General features: G+C 45.1%; 1 protein-coding gene and 1 long non-coding RNA gene across 8 annotated transcripts; one reads left to right on the top strand and one right to left on the bottom strand.

Annotated features, from left to right (window-relative positions):
- Positions 1–4,235: 4,235 nt before the first annotated feature.
- On the bottom strand, positions 4,236–12,105 carry LOC123071665 (uncharacterized). Of its 5 annotated transcripts, none has more exons than XR_006434490.1 (5): positions 9,612–9,888; positions 9,420–9,517; positions 8,237–8,354; positions 5,004–7,979; positions 4,236–4,895 (listed from the first exon to the last, which is right to left on the bottom strand). It is a non-coding gene; the product is annotated as an uncharacterized lncRNA (long non-coding RNA). The 5 variants fall into 5 exon arrangements; XR_006434489.1 differs by having other exon boundaries at positions 9,420–9,535; XR_006434492.1 differs by lacking the exon at positions 8,237–8,354.
- LOC123071664 (putative ABC transporter C family member 15) lies at positions 5,563–11,328 on the top strand. Of its 3 annotated transcripts, none has more exons than XM_044495243.1 (10): positions 5,563–6,427; positions 6,513–7,960; positions 8,227–8,313; positions 8,513–9,097; positions 9,191–9,355; positions 9,436–9,730; positions 9,882–10,402; positions 10,568–10,631; positions 10,719–10,958; positions 11,086–11,328. In XM_044495243.1, the coding sequence occupies exons 1-10, from the start codon at positions 5,563–5,565 to the stop codon at positions 11,205–11,207; spliced, it is 4,392 nt and encodes a 1,463-aa protein (XP_044351178.1). In that variant the 3' UTR covers positions 11,208–11,328. The 3 variants fall into 3 exon arrangements, with proteins under 3 accessions (XP_044351178.1, XP_044351179.1, XP_044351180.1); XM_044495244.1 differs by having other exon boundaries at positions 10,722–10,958; XM_044495245.1 differs by having other exon boundaries at positions 11,090–11,294.
- Positions 12,106–23,194: the final 11,089 nt, after the last annotated feature.

A 23,194-nucleotide genomic window follows, 5' to 3' on the forward strand; every position in this document is an offset into this window, starting at 1 on the left:
AAATGAGTTTAAGAAGATTTGAGAGATCCAAAGGAACAGCAGAAGGAGCATTTCGGGGAATGGCCTAAATTTCCTGCAAACAAAGTTTATAGGCAATTTTGAAGAACAAATACCATTATGAGTGAGATCCCAACAAAGCATATCCGGACTATCATCATCAATAATATCTGTTTGCACAATAAGAGAGGCCAAAGGTTCTTGAAAAAGAGAGCAAACCAAGTCCTGATTCCAAGTTTTTTGGTCCGGAAACCAAAGATCTTTAACTAAAGATGGATATTGAAAACCATGTCGTTGATGAATAAGACAATCATGAACTGATCTCCAAAGAGAGCACCAAGGAGTGCTCCAGATTGAGATATTGCCTTGAGATAATTGATAAAAAAATGGGCTTTGAGTTTCGGTAGAATTTTAAGAATAGAAGCCCAAAAGGCCGACTTAGGAGAATTAGCAGAGGTTGTCCATATGGAGGCATTATGAAAATATTTAGCCTTAAGAACGAGATGCAAGTGAGAAGAAGGAGACTTAGCTAATCTCCAAGCAGCTGTGAGAAGGAGACCTTCATTGATAGCCTTCAAGTTCCTTATTCCTAATCCTCCCTCTTCCTTAGAGTTACAAATATCCTTCCAAGCTCGGAGGCAAAGGCTCTTTTTGGAATCACTTTCTCGAACACCTGTCCACCAAAAATTCCTAATGATTGCAGTAAGTTTAGCTATGAACTTCTTGGTAAACAAGATGTTAGCCATATAATAAACAGGTATAGCCGAGAAAACCGAACGAATCAATTCTAATCTGGCAGCATGGGAAAGCATGTTAGCTTTATAAGTAGGCAGCTTATTCTGAAATTTTTCAATGACAAAGTTGTAAGGCGAAGCTCTATTCTTAGCTGGAAGCACAAGGGGATGACCAAGATGAACAAAACTGCTATCCAAGTTAGAAACCGGGAAAATCTGCTTAATAGCATGAATCATAGCTTGAGGAACGTGAGAGCTGAAAAGAATGGCTGATTTAGCCCAGTTTGGAGTTTATCCTGAGATGGCACAAAAATGGTTAATGATTTGAGCCATAGAATGAGACTCTTGAAGACTTGCGTGTCCACAAACCAACAAATCATCTGCAAACAACAAAGAGTTAATAGGAGGGCAGTTTGGTCCAAGAGAAATTCCCTGCAAATGGTGAGCAGCCAGAGCCTCATTAAGAGCAAGAGATAATTCATTGATAGCAATGACAAACAAATAAGGTGACATGGGACAGCCCTGGCGGATACTTCTGAAGCTTCTAAATTTATGCGAGGGCTGACCATTAATCAAGACCGAGAACATGGGAAAAGAAATACAAGCATGCACCAAGTTAATGGAATGACCATGCAACCCTTTACGTGTAAGAGCAGCCATTATAAAATTCCATTCCAAATGATCAAAAGCTTTGACTAAATCAATTTTAAGCACAAAGGCATTATGATTCCAAGATTTAAGAGAGAAAGAGTGCATGATTTCTTGGGCAATGATGATATTATCACTAATGCGTCTACCGTCAATAAAAGTTTGCTGAGCAGGATCAATATAATCAGGCAAATGCAATTTAATCCTATTAGCAGTGTCGCCCAATTGTCGGAGTGCGTTCGTGGGTAATACCTACCCACCCACACCTAGAGAAAGTACCGTCTGAAGACTCAGTTTCATATTGAAACCTGGAGAGTGGAGACTGGCTTCCGATCCAAAATCTGCGGTCCAGATCAATCATGTTCGCCCCACCGGATTGCTTTGTGATCTTTTGCCAAAAAGAAAAACACCCTTTGTATTTCTTTTTCCCATAACCTGTACCAGCTCCAAGCTGCTGCCAGTCTGCCCCGAGCTAAGACATCCGTGACTGGTCATGTCCATAGGTTAGTGCGGCAGAAAGACCTGCTAGGCTTCATACATGTGTTCCATGCTGTTCACTGAATATTTGCTTCATACACCAGTTCAGTTATGGTTTCACACTGTATGGAAATTTGTTCAGGAATACTATCGGACAACTGTACGAGTAGAAGCACATCACTGCTTGTTGAATAATGCTGCAAGGATCTCATCAGTCTTACTGAGCTTAGACAGGATCCAACGGCCTCATGGAGCTGAATACCAGTTTTCATTGGAGACTTTGTCTGTGATATGCCTGCAGCGCAGTGCAGTCCGAGACAGATCGAAACAAGGAGGCTAGCTAGGAACGCCGGCTGGCAACCTGTCCCTTCTAGTCTTTGCTTCGCCTAATTACGTGCCTGTACTACACGTTCGTGCGTGCTGTGCACGGTGCACACGCAGCAACCGCAGGATAAGGGACGGGACCCATAGAGACAGCTAGCGAATCCACGTACGCACTTGCGTAGCGGCTTCCCTCCGTGTGTGTTTTATGCCAGCTGATAAAAAGCGTTGGATTCTGGATCGGATGGTCCAGTTTAAACAGAGGCATGCCGGCCCCGTGCACGCCGTACGCACGTACGTGGTCCGTCCTCGTCCCCTATACATACATACAACAGTGCACGACGTCAAAAAAAAAAAAAGTGCACAACCGATCCTGCACGTACCGCACGCGCATGCACGACGCAATCGCCCCGCTGCCACTTCAGATACCGTGACGCGTGTGGGACTCCGGCGCGCGTGTGAAACCGACGGCACGGGACAAAGTACAGCGGCATGCATGCGGGCCAGGCAGGCGCGCGCACGCTCGATCGTGACCGTGGCGTGCACTGGCATCGGCATGGGCAAGCACGGACGGCGCCCAGACGTCGATCCATCGACACCATGAGGCCACCGGCGCTTCGCGGCGGCACACTGTGTCGACACCCTACGTACACAGTGCACAGGTAGTCCTGCACATGCATCATGCATGTGTTGATCCGGCTAGCCAGCCACCTAGAGGGTTCTCCGGCACGTCCAATTCTTCGAGTCCTCGGTCCAGGAACAGACGCCCACCAATACAGTAGAACGGCCGCCCGCGCCTATCCATTGCGGTATACTATGTCACGACAGCCACGTACTGTACGTAGGTACGTACTCGGGAGTTGGGGGTACCAGCTGCCGACGTGCTCCATGTTGCCATCAGCTGCCCGCTCCGGAGCCTCTGGAACATGCACGCGACGGACATGAGGTAGCGGCCGATCTGAGTGGTGCATGGAGGCACAGCTAGCTCAATTCCATGCTTTTTTTTTAATTCGCAACCATGACTAGCCTTTTCGAAAAAATGCAAGCTATACATGCAGACGGCTGGATGTTTCCACATGATTCTTTTGACGAATTGATATGAGATATGTTATTTATTACCAAATCGGCGCCATGTGATGGAGAAAAGACACAGGGAAAAACACAGAAAACAGCATGGCTGCATAGGGGCGGGGTTCAGAGAGGCAAAGCACACTGACTACGTACACTGGCTGGCAAAGCTAAGCTAATTAATTAACCTCAAAGCGGGCATGGACAGAAGGATTTCCAGACCCCTTTGGCACCTGCCCTATCCCAAAAGAGAGAGCATTTTTGATCTCCGGGTCTAAAGAGTCCGCTAAGCACGAGCAAGATTCACCGCGCGGGAGGAACACGACAAATTGACAAGGTTGCTCGACCTCACGATCTGACCGGACCGGGATTTTCGCTGGCAAATGAAAGTGCATGCGCAGTAGGCCCACGTGTAGCCAGTAGCGCCGGTGGGATCGTGTCAACTCAACCCGCACTAGCTATGCTCCCATCTACCAGTAGTAGGAGCCTTGCCTTTGTGCCGCATGCATGTTGATGTTTATACGTCTACTCATGTAGCTAGGCTCGCCACTCTCTGGCGAATTACAACGACGACTACAAGCGCCTGCGTTCGTCAAATTCTACCAACACATAATTTTCGCACACGCTCTAGGTAGAAATCGGTTAAAATCGGACGGGATTGGCTACTAGTGGCGTCAGGGTGGCTGCCACATTTCACGAGCGAGGTTGGGTACATTGAGACGGAGAGAAGATCTTGGGCAGTACGTACTCCATCTCCATGCATGTTGCCATGACAGCAGCATCGTGATTTACGGCGGTGGCCGGCCTCCAATGGGATTATGGGAACGTGAGAGGTCAGCAAGGACTCCCGGCGCGCGTGCATGGATAGCCGCTTGGCGCGTGGCTGGCACGCGACGGGCGCGTGCCGCCCGGCTCCGGCCATGTGGCGGCCCCCATTAAGGAAGCTTTTTTCAGAAAGAGGTGCAAACCGGGGAGGGAGGGACGACGGCCATCACAATCGGATCGGATCGAAATCGTGGCGGATTTGCATGCGCTCGCATCAACGACGTCACCACACACGCGGACGACGTATGTGTATGTTCACAGGGATACATACAAAGGTCGATCAAGTTTCACCGCCTTCCTCCTGCCAGCGCCAGCGAGCGCGAGGATAAAAAATAAATCGACGGCAGTGATGGTAACTTTCCGCTTACTCACATGGATGCTGCATCGGCCCCTCTTCCATTGGCCATTGCCAATGCTAAGCCATGGGGGGGGTAGACGACGGCACAAGGGCTCGTCCTGCAACTGCTGCAGCGCATGCATGCACGTTCCGCGTCTGAGCAGTGCGCCGTTGGCGGCTTGCACCGCCACCCACCACCGATGGAGATGCCCGGGCCAGATCGGGCCCGGCGCCGTGCCCAGATTTGATCATCGTTCTCCGTGGGCAATTTGGATCGGGCGTCCCCCGGGTCTCTGCCCTGTCGTGCTTTCGATCAGTGGCATTTCGATATTTGCTTCTTCATCTTCTCCGCTGATACTCACTCTCACTAGTGATCTAAATGCTTTTATATTTCCTTACAGAGGGAGTACAGTAGTTCAGCTTTTTCGACACGAGGCTCGACTTATCTCCGGCACTTTTGTGCTTGTTTATTATATAGGGCCATCTTCCTGCATGCAGAAACACAAAGGGCACGTTAGATGGCTCACAGGATGTTACTCACTCTGTAAAGAAATATAATAGTGTTTAGATCACTACTTTATGGAGGGAGTACTTACGTTTCGAAATCACAATATCCGGTACGTTTAGCTGCATAATAATACTGCATTAGCAGATTAGCTGAGACCGACGACCATATGCTTTGGAGCTGGCTGATAAGAACAATAGTTGGTGTACTCCATCCACGCCGCGACCAGCTCTAGTTGCCTACTTGGTGCATCTTTCGTTTATCCGGACAGACACTGATACCAACCTGCTTTCTCCTGCTTATGCCAAAAGAGCCGGCCAACAAACCCAATCAAGATGCACGCATGCCGCAAAACATAATACTATCTCAATATATATGCCCTTTGATTCTCTTTCTTGTTTTAGGTCGGCAGTAAACACTAGCATCGCCGCTTGAAAAAGGCCAGCGCAAGGCTTGATGCCATTGCCGATCCCAAGTATGCGTACATAGCCTCTCAAGCCAAGCCACGTGCTGTCAGTCAGGCTCTACTTTTGGTTAGCGCCCGTCCCCTCCCACTACTCACTGCTTAGCTTATTTTGCCCAAGTTTGTCTCTCACTGTCCTGCCTCAATGTAACAGGCCAATTCGGTGCCATCTTGGTTCTACAGCTCCATGCCACCTTCTCATGATTTCCAGCACCCCATGGAGCGATTGCAAGCATTGGACTACGTCCGGGCAGCAGCATTCGCCGTCCTGCTGGTTTGGACCCTTGCAGAGCTCGTGAAACGGAGGAACAGGCACCAAGAAGCAGCAGCGGCAGGGTATGGCACCGACATGGTCTCGGCGCAGCAGCGAGGAGGGGCAGCCAGTATAGTTGCATTCTGCAATGCTTCGATCACGCTGTTGCATATAGGGCTCTCGGTTCTTGGGTGTTGGAAGCGGCAAACCATCTCCCCGGGCCTGGTATTTCAATCTTCCTCGTGGCTTCTGGCTACTCTCTTTCTGCTCTACTGCAACCATGAAAGTGCTGCAGGGGTAGTAGTATCGTCCAACTGGCCTCCGGTTCTTGTTTTTTGGTGGTTCTTCAGCTTCTTATCGGAATCGCTCCTTGCCTCGCTGCATTTGCTTTGCCTCTTTGATTCTGCAACTGTCGTCGTTGATTTCGCTTCTCTTCCCTTCTGCACTGTCATCTGCCTGGTTGTAGTAGCTATGAGGCTTTCCAAAGCAAACCAGAAAGAGCTGAACCAGCCACTACTGCTCAGAGAAGATGCTGATGACAGCAGCAGGGACAGGTTATCTAGCTCGGGGTGGTGGAGTCGCCTCACATTCCGGTGGCTGAATCCAGTCTTCGAGAAGGGGCACAAGGTGAGGCTTGAGCTGGAACACATCCCATCTGTGCCGCAGTCCGAGACGGCAGAGCAGTCGTATGCCTTGCTTCAAGAGACACTCCACAAGCAGAAACCTGAGCCAATGCCACTGCGGGAAGCCATCATTTGTGCTGTCTGGACACCTCTGGTCACCAATGCAGTCTTTGCAGGTCAGTGAACAGTTCTTCTTTTTTCAATAGAGCTAAGTATTTGTCCTGGCAATCTATTAATACAGTGACTGGCTTTCATTACCAGGGCTCAACACTGTTTCTTCTTATATGGGACCATTCTTGATCACCTACTTGGTGGAGCTACTCTCTGACGAGAACACTGACAAGGGCCATGGCCGTGGATACATGCTTGCATGCCTCTTCTTTGCCTCCAAGACAGTGGAGTCACTCTCACAGCGGCAGTGGTATTTTGGCGCCCGCAGAATTGGATTCCAGGTGCGGGCAGCACTGATGGTGTCCATCTACAAGAAGTCCCTGCTGATGAAGAACTCGGGTCCAGTTGCAGGGAAAGTTGTGAACTTCCTTGATGTTGACGTCGAGAAGGTTGGTGAGTTCTTCTGGTACATCCATGGGATTTGGTTGCTGCCCTTGCAAATTTTCTTGGCACTTGCCATCCTGTACCGCAGTCTTGGTGCAATGGCCTCGCTGTCTGCAGTCCTCGTAACAGTGTTGGTGATGGTGAGCAACACACCACTGGCAAATTCGCAGCAGAACCTCAATATGAAGATAATGGAGGCGAAGGACTCTCGCATCAAGGCTATGGCCGAGGCAATGAAGAGCATGAGGATCTTGAAGCTTCATGCATGGGAGACAGCCTACTTGGACAAGCTCCTGAAGCTCAGGGATGTGGAAAGGGGGTGGCTTAGGAAGTATCTCTACACGTGCTCAGCGATAGCCTTCCTGTTCTGGGCCTCACCAACGTTGGTTTCGGTCGTTACCTTTGGTGTCTGCATTCTTGTGGAGATACCATTGTCAGCTGGAACAGTTTTATCGGCCCTTGCCACGTTCAGAATCCTCCAAGACCCGATCTATAACCTCCCAGAGCTTGTGTCAATGGTCACACAAACCAAGGTGTCCTTGGATAGAATAGAAGAGTTCATCAAAGAAGATCACCAGGGTAAACCAAGTTGCCATGGCAACATAAATGGAATGAAGGACTTGGCAATGGCTGGCGAAATAATAATTGAACCAGGAGAGTACAGTTGGGAAGCTGATACTAGCTCGAAGAAAACAAAGGTAACACTCAAGATCAACAGCAAGGTGAGCATCAGGAAGGGTCTCAAGGTTGCGGTGTGCGGGCCAGTTGGTTCAGGCAAATCAAGCCTCCTTTACAGCATCATGGGAGAGATTCCAAGGGTTAGCGGTGCAGAACCAACAGTTGTCGGGTCAAGGGCATATGTCCCACAGAGTGCTTGGATTCAAACTGGGACAATTCAGGACAATGTGCTCTTTGGGAAGGCTATGGACAGAAGCTTATACGAAGAGGTGCTACAAGGGTGTGCTTTGGATAGAGATTTGGAGTTATGGGCCAATGGAGATATGACTGTAGTAGGGGAAAGGGGTGTGAACCTAAGTGGAGGCCAGAAGCAGAGGATCCAGCTTGCCAGGGCATTGTACAGTGATTCTGATGTTTACTTCTTGGATGATCCCTTCAGTGCTGTGGATGCGCACACCAGCGCACATCTCTTCAAGGTACGTAAACATGAGTGATCTGCAATACATGAGCAGCAACAGATGAGCTTAGCTTCATGAGATTCAAGGGCAGTTACTGCAATTTACATGCCTACAACATAAGGCGTGAAACATAACCAAACAAGTAATAAACACACTAATTACAGTACTAAATTGTATAGCCATTAAATAGTCTAAGCAAGAGTATTTCCATCGAGTATTTATAGTCTGACATGGTCAGCATCAACTTCGAGAAAATGAATCAACTGATAAATTCATATTTGCAGGAATGCTTACTGAGACTAATGTCCTCTAAGACAGTCATGTATGTTACCCATCAGCTAGAGTTCTTGCGGGACTCAGATCTTGTTCTGGTAAGGTGTCAACCCAGTTTCCACACATAACTAGTTTTTACCTGAGTTAAAGAAATTTTGTGCAGTTTAGACTAGGTTCGAACAGAATAAAATAAAAACATTGTGGATATCTTAAATAGAGTAGAAATGTAGAGTTATACTGTCATGCACGCATGGCAACATCTAATTCTAACAGATGGTCGTGAATGGTCACTTGAAGGTCATGAAAGATGGAAGGATTGTTCAGTCTGGGAAATATGATGATCTGATAGCTGACAAAGATGGAGAGCTCTCGAAGCAAATGGCTGCACATGATCAATCCCTTAGTCAGGTCAACCCAGCAAAAGCACATGGCTTGCCCAAAAGCAAAAAACAGAAGAAGCAGATAGAGGCCACAGAAATAGAATCGGATGGCCATGTCATAGGGAGGGAATGTGAAGAAGAGCGTGAATCTGGAAGAGTCAAATGGGATGTTTACCGCAAGTTTGTCACCTCTGCATACGGCGGAGGTCTCATCCCTGTGGTTCTTCTATGCCAAGTCTTTTTCCAGGGATTGCAGATATGTAGCAACTACTGGATTGCATGGGCAGCAGAGAGAGAGGATCAAGTAAGCAAGAAGAAGATGATTGGTATATTTGTGCTTTTGTCTGCAGGAAGCTCGGTATTTATATTGGGAAGAGCTGTCTTCCTATCAACAATTGCCATTGAAACTGCCCAACAGCTCTTCTTAGGCATGACCAGAAATATTTTTCGAGCACCAATGAGCTTCTTTGATTCCACTCCATCAAGTCGGATACTCAATAGGGTGAGCCAACAACTGTACCTCTCCATTAGGGAAATTGTACAAAATACTCTCCGATTTTTTCAGTTCTCATGGCTTAGCTTGTCCATTTTGCAGGCTTCAACAGATCAAGCCACAATTGACACAGATATTCCCTACAGGCTAGCAGGGCTGATATTCGCAATGATTCAGCTCCTCAGCATTATTTTCATCATGTCCCAAATTGCTTGGCCTATATTCATGCTATTCATAATAATAATTGCAATCTCCACTTGGTATCAGGTACAGCTTCATTCATTGTAACCTACTTCCCTAAGTTCTCAAAATGCACACTAGTAAGTAGTACCTTATACTTAATGCAGAGCTATTACATCAGTTCGGCTAGAGAGCTAGCAAGGATGGTTGGCATCAGAAAAGCTCCAGTCCTCCACCATTTTTCAGAGACTGTATCAGGAGCTGCAACTATTAGATGCTTTAATCAGGGAGAGAAGTTCTTGACAAAGAGTCTTGCGCTAATTGATGACTATACCCGCATTACCTTCCATAATTCAGCGACAGTTGAATGGCTATGCATACGTATCAACTTCCTCTTCAACCTTGTGTTTTTCGTGATGCTAGTCATACTCGTCTCCTTGCCACGGGATACAATTGATCCAAGTAAGTGTTTTTTGTAAAATAGGATTTTCAGTTACACGAACTGTATTTTCTAGGGCAGTTTTAGAGTCAAAATGCATTATTCTATACAGCTTTAATTTAAAAAAAACACATTGCTAGAAACAACAAATCATTTTTCTTTCTCCTTGTTTAGGTCTTGCAGGGCTTGCAGCTACCTATGGCCTTAACCTTAATGTGTTACAAGCATGGGTTATATGGAATCTGTGCAATGTCGAAAACAAGATGATCTCTGTAGAGAGGATTTTCCAGTTCTCAAACATACCGAGTGAATCACCTTTAGTGATTGAGAACTCTAGACCAAGGGAGACATGGCCATGGTGCGGAACCATTCAGATCGAGGCTCTCCAAATTCAGTACAGCCCTGACATGCCCATGGTTCTCAAGGGCATAAGCTGCACATTTCCTGGAGAAAGGAAAATTGGGGTGGTAGGGCGGACAGGGAGTGGGAAGTCTACTCTCATCCAGGCTTTGTTTCGGGTCGTTGAACCATCTGCAGGACGGATATTCATAGACGGAGTGGACATATCGCTTTTGGGAGTGCATGATTTGCGGTGTAGGTTGAGTATTATACCACAAGAACCAACTCTCTTCCAAGGGACTGTCAGAACAAACCTGGATCCTCTACAACAACATCTGGACACTGAAATATGGGAGGTAAACAATATACAGTGCCAGCAAAAGGCGCTTTAGTGTTTATATGATGCAAATATTCTTTGCAAAGAAATTACAGTAGTAATAATTTACCTGTTCATGAATCAGCAGTTCGCTAGTAGTTTCCTACTTTGTCAAGTCTAACTTTTAAGAATTTCCATCTATCAGGTTCTGCGTAAGTGCCGCCTTGAGGAGATTGTCAGAGAAGACAATAGGTTGTTAGATGCACCAGGTAAGATTAATTAGTTACGATTCTCACATTCTATCCAAATTCATTTTTCAAGATGGCCCTGTTACATGGTTGTAGTTTATGTAACAGTAGTTGAAGATGGCGGAAACTGGAGTGTGGGGCAAAGGCAACTTGTGTGCTTGGCCAGGGTATTGCTGATGAAAAAGAAGATACTTGTTTTAGATGAAGCTACAGCATCAGTTGATACTGCAACGGATAATATCATCCAAAAGACTATAAGGCAAGAAACGGACAATTGCACAGTTATTACAATTGCACACAGAATCCCCACCGTGATTGACAGCGACCTTGTTCTTGTACTCGAAGAAGGTAAAGAACACTAAAGCGCTTGCAGTATTTTGGTTTTTGCATAAATTTTGGGGTGTTATAAGTTGGCACTTCCAACAAATTGTGTTCTATGACAAAGATTATCATTTCTCATCAATTTTTGCTGCAGGTAGGATACTAGAGTTTGACTCACCGGAAAATCTACTTAGGGATGAATCATCAGCTTTCTCAAAGCTGGTGATGGAATTCGTGGGAAGGTCAGAGGGCCGACATCAACCCGAGCCAATGTAGAGGCATCAAGCAACTACCAACCTACCTGACCTCACTTAGGCTTGTGTACATATAAGCTCTGACGGAATATAAGGAAATACAGCATGGGGAAACAAGGAAAATTTGGTTTAGTGGTGACTGGTGAAGATTAGACCAGCGGCATATGGACACTTGAACTACTGTATAATCTAATTTATCTTCCTGCTCTAGCCCTTTTTTCTTCTCCTAGCGTTTGTTCATATCGTATGGCCAATCTAAGTGATGTTAGATGTATGCAACTCCTTTTCTACCAACCATTGAAAAGAGAATAAATAGTCACCCTGCTATTTTCAAACAGAATGTTGCCATCCATAATTCGTTCTTATCATGGTACATTTCGAGAGAGACATTCTACGTTTAGCTTTTTCAGGCCAACAGAGACCCACAGGCCCTTGGCCCTGCCCCATTCTACTCAAGATGAAGCAGGCATCAGCATCAGCAAGCAGAGCTCATCTTGTGCGCGTGCAGTTGCAGTCTTGCAGAGCATGCAATCGACAGAACGTAAGTTGCTAAAAAGAGTAAAAGCATGCCAGCAAGCAATACAAATCGGCTGAGAAACTGGCGATGCGGACACGGACGCGTAATCCGCAGTTGCTGAGAGGCAGCAGCGAGAGGGGGAGCGAGTCCTTACCCGTCTGGGGCAAAAGAGCGAACAGCTGGCGGGCACTGGTGACCACCCGCGGGGCACACGGCGATCGAACGACTGCTTCGCGCACGAGCACCGGCTCCCGCGCCGCTGCCGGTCGCCGTACTCGCGCACGAGCGCTGGTTCCCGCGCCGCCGCCCGCAGGCGCGGCGCCATCCGTATGGGCGCGTGGCTCCGGCCCGGGCGTTGTTGCCACGGTGCGTGCTGTTTTCGTTTCTTTCTCTCCGAAGTGGAAACGGGCAACACAAAGCTGCGGCAGAGCACAAAGTTTGTTTTAGAAAGAAGAACAGTAAACAAAAAGAGTAAAATGCACTGCTAGTCCGTAAACTCGAGCAATTTTGGTTAGATATCCGTGGATTTAACTACTCTCTTCGTTTCATATTACCCCGCGTACAAAATTTATTTGAAATTAAACTACACAAAGTTGGATCAACTTTATATTAAAAATTACAGACATTACTATACCAAAGTTATGGAGTATGAAAATAAATTTTACTATGCATCTAATGATATTTGATTTTGTATCGTGAATGTTGATATTTTTTTTCTATAAAATTTGTCAAACTTTACAAAGACTTGAAACAAATTTTTATATGCGGATAAAAAGAAACATGGAGAGTATTTTTCATCGAGCCCTCCCTCCTTTCTTTTCATATCCTCCGCGTCCCAAAGTAATTAAAGTTATGAGTTTGTCTTAAGTCAAACTAGTTTAGGTCTGACCATGTTTATAGGAAAATAAATATTGACATAAAGAGCACCAAGTTTTTCTTTTGTGTGGGAATAAAGAACACCAAGTTAGTCTCACGAGATACTTTGTGAAATATATTTTTATACTATGCGTATTCAGTTTAGTACATCTTAACACATTTTCCTATACAGTTGATCAAACTTAAGTCAGTTTCACTTAGAACAAAATTAAAAGTTTAATTATTTTGAAACGGGGGAGTAGCATGGTTAGATATTGATCTTATAAACAATATCAAGTGGAGACATCCACCATAGCCGAGCGATAAACACACTTTGTGCATATGTAGAGGGGTTATTGCCGTTCAAATAGATTTCCCATCTCTTTTAATCAGTTTGGACCTTTTGACTTACCTAGTTGGAGATGCACTTCTATTCATGCCCTGTTTGTTTCAGCTTTGATTGGATTTTAATCACATGTGGATTCACTTCAGTTGCGAAGCTGCTTCGCCACCGAAGTACACTTAAAGGTGCTTCGGGAAGTTGCACTACAAATGGCCCAAATTTAGATTCAGTTTCACTGGCAAAGCTGATTTCAAATAGTTGTTTGTTTCAGATTTCAGATTCGGCATCACTCGAAACAAACAGGGCCTCAGTATCATAGCTTACATGCGTGGGGTTGGGGGGGGGGGGGTGCTCAGTACGGCCTTTGACCGTGTTCGTTTGAATTTGATGTGTTTCCTATGAATTTTGATTGTAGTTTGATGTGTATTAATGAAATTGTGGTCGGTATTTTGCATTCAACTTAATTGTCTTAATGTTTTAGGTGTTCAGAAACAAACCTCCGCGCGCTTCAATATATTTTCTAATAAAGAAACAAATTCATACGCCAGCCGTTAGAACCAATTAGGGGTTTGATCCAAATTCGACTAAGTATCCAACTCGCCTACCCACATATAAATGTATAGACATGTTTTGTACATAGCTCGGTTGCTGTGAAGAATAGGAAAGATTTGAAACCATCTAATGCGTCCACAACTAATCCTGAGATTTGGGCCAGGTCAGGCCAGCACGACAGGACCCTCCCGTGCCCTGGGCCAAGTCAGGCTTGGGCCAGATGGCTCGGCCACCCCATGGTGTTGTGTCGTGCTGGTCCATGCCACCCATTTGTCGCCGAAGGAAGGAGGATAGAGGAGACGATGAAGACACCGCCCTTGTAGGGCAACATGGTACGCCATCGTGTTTGTTATGGACCGATGGGCGTCGACACGATGCCAACCCCTGTGCACGACCTTCAACCACTACAAGGAAGCCGGCTGGTGAACTCTGTGCAGGGCTCAACACGATTGCAAGCGCTCGTTCGTCCGGTCCCAACACGGCGACACACAACAATGATAGCTACCTATAGAGGAGAGAGGGGCAAGCGGTGACAGCAGAGAGATAAAAGGAGTATGTGGTGGCAAGCAGCGTCATGAGCAGTAAGGAATGGGCAGATCAAGGGGGTTTCAGAGTGACCGAGCGAGACCGATGAAGAGGCTAGTGATGATCTGGTGGGCCTTTTCTTGTGTTTATGCCTTTTTCGGTGCTTGTGTCTATTTCATACCGGGACGTGCTCATGCCAGCCCGCCAGCTCAAGTTGGGCCGTGCCATTGGGCCAGGCCGGCCTTGCATGCCAACCATTGGGTCGGGCTGTGCTACGGGTTGTGCCTTAAGGTCAGGCCTGGTGCCAGGCCGAACAAGCACAACCCGAGTCTCATATTTATTCACAACAACACAAGTCGGATGACACACGGAAGGGATGTAGCGGGTTGCATGACCAGATTATTGCTAAGATCAAGTTAAGAGCTCTAGATTTTAGCTGTATTTTTCTCTTTGAGGGTCGGGCATCGAACACTAAAGCCCATTTGCTTGCCAAATATTCCGTATGTAGTCTATATTGAAAATCTCTAAAAAGACTTATATTTAGAAACAGGGAGAGTAATTCATCAAATCAGGGTGCTATGTATAGTTAGGCCAACCACACGATTCTTTTTGTCATCTTTTATTTTACGCCAAAACTATCATCTTTTCTTAGTCAACATTATCATCTTTTTTTTGCGAGAGTACGTAAATTGCGTACCATAATTTTATAAAAGAAAGAAAGTTGATTACAAGAGACCAACGGTAGTGCAAACTGATGGAGAACGTAGTAATTTCAAAAAATTTCTCACGCACACGCAAGATCATGGTGATGGCATAGCAACGAGAGGGGAGAGTGTTGTCCACGTACCCTCGTAGACCGTAAGCGGAAGCGTTATGACAACGCGGTTGATGTAGTCGTACGTCTTCATAATCCGACCGATCCAAGCACCGAACGTACGGCACCTCCGAGTTCAGCACACGTTCAGCTCGATGACGATCCCCGGGCTCCGATCCAGCAAAGCTTCGGGGATGAGTTCCGTCAGCACGACGGCGTGGTGACGATGATGATGCTCTACCGGCGCAGGGCTTCGCCTAAACTCCGCGACGATATGACCGAGGTGGAATATGGTGGAGGGGGGCACCGCACACGGCTAAGGAACGATCCATAGATCAACTTGTGTTGTGCCTAGAGGTGCCCCCCCGCCCCCGTATATAAAGGAGCAAGGGGGGAGGGGGCGGCCGGCCTAGTAAGGGCGCGCCAAGGGGAGTCCTACTCCCACCGGGAGTAGGACTCCCTCCTTCCTTGTTGGAGTAGGAGAAAGGGGGAAAGAGGGGGAGAGGAGGAAGGAAAGGGGGGCCGCACCCCTTGTCCAATTCGGACCAGAAGGGGGCTGCGCGCCTCCTTCCTTTCGACCTCTCTCCTCTATTCCCGTATGGCCCAATAAGGCCCATATACTCCCCGGCGAATTCCCGTAACTCTCCGGTACTCCGAAAAATACCCGAATCACTCGGAACCTTTCCGAACTCCGAATATAGTCGTCCAATATATCGATCTTTACGTCTCGACCATTTCGAGACTCCTCGTCATGTCCCCGATCTCATCCGGGACTCCGAACTCCTTCGGTACATCAAAACTCATAAACTCATAATATAACTGTCATTGAAACCTTAAGCGTGCGGACCCTACGGGTTCGAGAACAATGTAGACATGACCTAGAACTATTCTCGGTCAATAACCAATAGCGGAACCTGGATGGTCATATTGGCTCCCAATATTCTACGAAGATCTTTATCGGTCAAACCGCATAACAACATACGTTGTTCCCTTTGTCATCGGTATGTTACTTGCCCGAGATTCGATCGTCGGTATCCAATACCTAGTTCAATCTCGTTACCGGCAAGTCTCTTTACTCGTTACGTAATGCATCATTCCGTAACTAACTCATTAGTTACATTGCTTGCAAGGCTTATAGTGATGTGCATTACCGAGAGGGCCCAGAGATACCTCTCCGACAATCGGAGTGACAAAACCTAATCTCGAAATACGCCAACCCAACATGTACCTTCGGAGGCACATATAGTACTCCTTTATAATCACCCAGTTACGTTGTGACGTTTGGTAGTACCCAAAGTGTTCCTCCGGTAAACGGGAGTTGCATAATCTCATAGTTACAGGAACATGTATAAGTCATGAAGAAAGCAATAGCAACATACTAAACGATCAAGTGCTAAGCTAACGGAATGGGTCAAGTCAATCACATCATTCTCCTAATGATGTGATCCCATTAATCAAATGACAACTCATGTCTATGGTTAGGAAACTTAACCATCTTTGATTAACGAGCTAGTCAAGTAGAGGCATACTAGTGACACTATGTTTGTCTATGTATTCACACATGTATTATGTTTTCGGTTAATACAATTCTAGCATGAATAATAAACATTTATCATGAAATAAGGAAATAAATAATAACTTTATTATTGCCTCTAGGGCATATTTTCTTCAGTCTCCCACTTGCACTAGAGTCAATAATCTAGTTCACATCGCTATGTGATTTAACATCAATGTTCACATCTGCATGTGATTAATACCCATAGTTCACATCATCATGTGATCAACACCCAAAGGGTTTACTAGAGTCAATAATCTAGTTCACATCGCTATGTGATTAACACCCAAAAGAGTACTAAGGTATGATCATGTTTTGCTCGTGAGAGAAGTTTAGTCTCCGGGTCTGTCATATTCAGAGCCATATGTATTTTGCAAATATTCTATGTCCACAATGCTCTGCACGGAGCTACTCTAGCTAATTGCTCCCACTTTCAATATGTATCCAGATTGAGACTTAGAGTCATCTGGATTGGCGTAAAAGCTTGCATCATTGTAACTTTTTACGACGGGCTCTTTTATCACCTCCATAATCGAGAAACATCTCCTTAGTCCTCACTAAGGATATTCTTGACCGCTGTCCAGTGATCTACTTATTAGATCAAAATTGTATTCCTTTGCCAAACACAGAGCAAGGTATACAATAGGTCTGTTCACAGCATAGCATACTTTATAGAACCTATGACTGAGGCATAGGGAATGACTTTTCATTCTCTTTCTATTTTCTGCAATGGTCGGGTCTTGAGTCTTACTCAAATTCACACCTTGTAACACAGGTAAGAACTCCTTTCTTTGACTGTTCCATTTTGAACTATTTCAAAAATTTATCAAGGTATGTACTCATTGAAAAATTTTATCAAGCGTCTTGATCTATCTATATAGATCTTGATGCTCAATGTGTAAGCAGCTTCACCGAGGTCTTGCTTTGAAAAACTCTTATTCAAGTATCCTTTCATGCTATCCAGAATTTCCATATCATTTCCAATTAACAATATGTCATCCACATATAATATTAGAAATGCTACAGAGCTCCCACTCACTTTCTTGTAAATACATGCTTCTTCAAAAGTCTGTATAAAACCATATGCTTTGATCAACTCATCAAAGCATATATTCCAACTCTGAGATGCTTGCACCAGTCCATAGATGGATCGCTGGAGCTTGCACAATTTGTTAGCACCTTTAGGATTGACAAAACCTTCTGGTTGCATCATATACAACTCTTCTTTAAGAAAACCATTAAGGAATGCAGTTTTGTTTATCCATTTGCCAGATTTCATAAAATGCGGCAATTGCTAACATGATTCAGATAGACTTAAGCATAGATACGAGTGAAAAACTCTCATCGTAGTCAACACCTTGAACTTGTCGAAAACCTTTTGCGACAATTCTAGCTTTGTAGATAGTAACACTATCAGCGTCCGTCTTCCTCTTGAAGATCCATTTAATCTCAATGTCCCGCCGATCATTGGGCAAGTCAATCAAAGTCCATACTTTGTTTTCATACATGGATCTTATCTCAGATCTCATGGCCTCAAGCCATTTTGCGGAATCTGGGCTCATCATCGCTTCCTCATAGTTCGTAGGTTCATCATGGTCTAGTAACATGACTTCCAGAACATGATTACCGTACCACTCTGGTGCGGATCTTACTCTGGAAGACCTACGAGGTTTGGTAGCAACTTGATCTGAAGTTTCATGATCATCATCATTAACTTCCTCACTAATTGGTGTAGGAATCACTGGAACTGATTTCTGTGATGAACTACTTTCCAATAAGGGAGAAGGTACAATTATCTCATCAAGTTCTACTCCCCCCCCCCACTCACTTCTTTCGAGAGAAACTTCTTCTCTAGAAAGGATCCATCTTAGCAACGAATAATTTGCCTTCGGATCTGTGATAGAAGGTGTACCCAACAGTTTCCTTTGGGTATTCTATGAAGACGCACTTCTCCGATTTGGGTTCGAGCTTATCAGGTTGAAACCTTTTCACATAAGCATCGCAACTCCAAACTTTAAGAAAGGACAACTTAGGTTTACTGCTAAACCATAGTTCATACCGTGTCGTCTCAACGGATTTAGATGGTGCCCTATTAAACGTGAATGTAGCTGTCTCTAATGCATAACCCCAAAACGATAGTGGTAAATCGGTAAGAGACATCATAGATTGCACTATATCCAATAAAGTACTTGTTATGACGTTCAGACACACCATTAAGTTGTGGTGTTCCAGGTGGCATGAGTTTGTGAAACTATTCCACATTGTTTTAATTGAAGACCAAACTCGTAACTCAAATATTCGTCTCCGCGATCAGATTGCAGAAACTTTATTTTCTTGTTACGATGATTTTTCCACTTCACTCTGAAATTCTTTGAACCTTTCAACTATTTCAGACTTACGTTTCATCAAGTAGATATACCCATATCTGCTCAAATCATCTTGTGAAGGTCAGAAAATAACGATACTTGCCATGAGCATCAACACTCAATGGATCACATACATCGGTATGTATTATTTCCAACAAGTCAGTAGCTCGTTCTATTGTTCCGAAGAATGGAGTTTTAGTCATCTTGCCCAAAAAGGCACGGTTCGCAAGCATCAAATGATTCATAACCAAGTGATTCCGAAAATCCATCTTTATGGAGTTTCTTCATGCGCTTTACACCGATATGACCCAAACGGCAGTGCCACAAATAAGTTGCACTTATCATTATCAACTTTGCATCTTTTGGCATCAATATTATGAATATGTGTATCACTACGATCGAGATCCAACAAACTATTTTCATTGGGTGTATGACCATCAAAGGTTTTATTTATTTAAACAGAACAACAATTATTCTCTGATTTTAAATGAATAACCGTATTGCAATAAACATGATCAAATCATATTCATGCTCAACGCAAACGCCAAATAACATTTATTTAGGTTCAACACTAATCCCGAAAGTATAGGGAGTGTGCGATGATGATCATGTCAATCTTGGAACCACTTCCAACACTCATCGTCACTTCCCCTTCAACCAGTCTCTGTTTATATAACTCCTATTTCGAGTTACTAATCTTAGCAACTGAACAAGTATCAAATACTCAGGGGCTACTATAAACACTAGTAAGGCACATATCAAGAACCTGTATATCAAATATACCTTTGTTCACTTTGCCATCCTTCTTATCCACCAAATGTTCAGGGCATTTCCGCTTCCAGTGACCATTTCCTTTGCAGTGTAAGCACTCAATTTCAGGCTATGGTCCAGCTTTGGGCTTCTTCGCAGGAGTGACAACTTGCTTGTCTTTCCACTTGAAGTTCCCTTTCTTTCCCTTTGCCCTTTTCTTGAAACTAGTGGTCTTGTCAATCATCAACACTTGATGCTCTTTCTTGATTTCTACCTTTGTCGATTTCAATATAACGAAGAGCTCGGGAATTGTTTTCGTCATCCCTTGCATACTATAGTTCATCACGAAGTTCTAGTAACTTAGTGATGGTGATTAGAGAATTCTGTCAATCACTATCTTATCTGGAAGATTAACTCCCACTTGATTCAAGCGATTGAAGTACCCAGACAATCTGAGCACATGCTCACTAGTTGAGCGATTCTCCTCCATCTTTTAGCTATAGAACTTGTTGGAGACTTCATATCTCTCAACTCGGGTATTTGCTTGAAATATTAACTTCAATTCCTGGAACATATCATATGGTCCATGACGTTCAAAATGTCTTTCAAGTCCCGATTCTAAGCCATTAAGCATGGTGCACTAAACTATCAAGTAGTCATCATACCGAGCTAGCCAAACGTTCATAACGTCTGCATCTGCTCCTGCAGTAGGTCTGTCACCTAGCGGTGCATTAAGGACATAATTCTTCTGTGCAGCAATGAGGATAAACCTCAGATCACGGATCCAATCCGCATCATTGCTACTAACATCTTTCAACATAGTTTTCTCTAGGAACATATCAAAATAAACATATGAAAGCAACAACGCGAGCTATTGATCTACAACATAATTTGCAAAATACTACCAGGACTAAGTTCATGATAAATTTAAGTTCAATTAATCATATTACTTAAGAACTCCCACTTAGACAGACATCTCTCTAGTCATCTAAGTGATCACGTGATCCAAATCAACTAAACCATGTCCGATCATCACGTGAGATGGAGTAGTTTCAATGGTGAACATCACTATGTTGATCATATCTACTATATGATTCACGCTCGACTTTTCGGTCTCCGTGTTCCGAGGCCATATCTGTATATGCTAGGCTCGTCAAGTTTAACCTGAGTATTCCGCGTGTGCAACTGTTTTGCACCCGTTGTATTTGAACGTAGAGCCTATCACACCCGATCATCACGTGGTGTCTCAGCACGAAGAACTTTCGCAACGGTGCATACTCAGGGAGAACACTTCTTGATAATTAGTGAGAGATCATCTTAAAATGCTACCATCAATCAAAGCAGAATAAGATGTATAACAGATAAACATCATATGCAATCAAAATATGTGACATGATATGGCCATGATCATCTTGCGCCTTTGATCTCCATCTCCAAAGTACTGTCATGATCTTTATCGTTACCGGCACGACACCATGATCTTCATCATCTTGATCTATATCAATGTGTCGTCACATGGTCGTCTCGCCAACTATTGCTCTTGCAACTATTGCTATCGCATAGCGATAAAGTAAAGCAATTATTTGGCACTTGCATCTTATGCAACAAAGAGACAACCATAGGGCTTCTGCCAGTTGCCGACAAAACATAATCATCTCATACAACAACTTATATCTCATCACGTCTTGACCATATCACATCACAACATGCCCTGCAAAAACAAGTTAGACGTCCTCTACTTTGTTGTTGCAAGTTTTACGTGGCTGCTACGGGCTTAGCAAGAACCGTTCTTACCTACGCATCAAAAACCACAACGATAGTTTGTCAAGTTGGTGCTGTTTTAACCTTCGCAAGGACCGGGCGTAGCAACACTCGGTTCAACTAAAGTGAGAGAGATAGACACCCGCCAGCCACCTTTAAGCACAAGTGCTCGTAACGGTGAAACCAGTCTCGCGTAAGCGTACGCGTAATGTCGGTCCGGGCCGCTTCATCTCACAATACCGCCGAACCAAAGTATGACATGCTGATAAGCAGTATGACTTGTATCGCCCACAATTCACTTGTGTTCTACTCGTGCATATAACATCAACGCATAAAACCTGGCTCGGATGCCACTGTTGGAGAACGTAGTAATTTCAAAAAAATTCCTACGCACACGCAAGATCATGGTGATGGCATAGCAACGAGAGGGGAGAGTGTTGTCCACGTACCCTCGTAGACCGTAAGCGGAAGCGTTATGACAACGCGGTTGATGTAGTCATACGTCTTCACGATCCGACCGATCCAAGCACCGAACGTACGGCACCTCCGAGTTCAGCACACGTTCAGCTCGATGACGATCCCCGGGCTCCGATCCAGCAAAGCTTCGGGGATGAGTTCCGTCAGCATGACGGCGTGGTGACGATGATGATGCTCTACCGGTGCAGGGCTTTGCCTAAACTCCGCGACGATATGACCGAGGTGGAATATGGTGGAGGGGGGCACCGCACACGGCTAAGGAACGATCCGTAGATCAACTTGTGTTGTGCCTAGAGGTGCCCCCCTGCCCCCGTATATAAAGGAGCAAGGGGGGAGGGGGTGGCTGACCTAGTAAGGGCGCGCCAAGGGGAGTCCTACTCCCACCGGGAGTAGGACTCCCTCCTTCCTTGTTGGAGTAGGAGAAAGGGGGAAAGAGGGGGAGAGGAGGAAGGAAAGGGGGGCCGCACCCCTTGTCCAATTCGGACCAGAAGGGGGCTGTGCGCCTCCTTCCTTTCGACCTCTCTCCTCTATTCCCGTATGGCCCAATAAGGCCCATATACTCCCCGGCGAATTCCCGTAACTCTCCGGTACTCCGAAAAATACCCGAATCACTCGGAACCTTTCCGAACTCTGAATATAGTCGTCCAATATATCGATCTTTACGTCTCGACCATTTCGAGACTCCTCGTCATGTCCCCGATCTCATCCGGGACTCCGAACTCCTTCGGTACATCAAAACTCATAAACTCATAATATAACTGTCATCGAAACCTTAAGCGTGCGGACCCTACGGGTTCGAGAACAATGTAGACATGACCTAGAACTATTCTCGGTCAATAACCAATAGCGGAACCTGGATGCTCATATTGGCTCCCACGTATTCTACGAAGATCTTTATCGGTCAAACCGCATAACAACATACGTTGTTCCCTTTGTCATCGGTATGTTACTTGCCCGAGATTCGATCGTCGGTATCCAATACCTAGTTCAATCTCATTACCGGCAAGTCTCTTTACTCGTTACGTAATGCATCATTCCGTAACTAACTCATTAGTTACATTGCTTGCAAGGCTTATAGTGATGTGCATTACCGAGAGGGCCCAGAGATACCTCTCCGACAATCGGAGTGACAAAACCTAATCTCGAAATACGCCAACTCAACATGTACTTTCGGAGACACCTATAGAACTCCTTTATAATCACCCAGTTACGTTGTGACGTTTGGTAGTATCCAAAGTGTTCCTTCGGTAAACGGGAGTTGCATAATCTCATAGTTACAGGAACATGTATAAGTCATGAAGAAAGCAATAGCAACATACTAAACGATCAAGTGCTAAGCTAACGGAATGGGTCAAGTCAATCACATCATTCTCCTAATGATGTGATCCCATTAATCAAATGACAACTCATGTCTATGGTTAGGAAACTTAACCATCTTTGATTAACGAGCTAGTTAAGTAGAGGCATACTAGTGACACTATGTTTGTCTATGTA

This window comes from Triticum aestivum, chromosome 3B (genome assembly GCF_018294505.1).
Source record: "Triticum aestivum cultivar Chinese Spring chromosome 3B, IWGSC CS RefSeq v2.1, whole genome shotgun sequence".
Classification (NCBI taxonomy): Eukaryota; Viridiplantae; Streptophyta; class Magnoliopsida; order Poales; family Poaceae; genus Triticum; species Triticum aestivum.

Bases quoted from the DNA above. Each gene is read 5' to 3' on its own strand.
- LOC123071664 (XM_044495243.1), top strand. From the start codon at position 5,563: ATGCCACCTTCTCATGATTTCCAGCACCCCATGGAGCGATTGCAAGCA. The intron at 9,098-9,190 runs GTGAGCCAACAA...TCCATTTTGCAG, and splicing joins CAAGTCGGATACTCAATAGG to GCTTCAACAGATCAAGCCAC. The intron at 10,959-11,085 runs GTAAAGAACACT...TTTTTGCTGCAG, and splicing joins TGTTCTTGTACTCGAAGAAG to GTAGGATACTAGAGTTTGAC.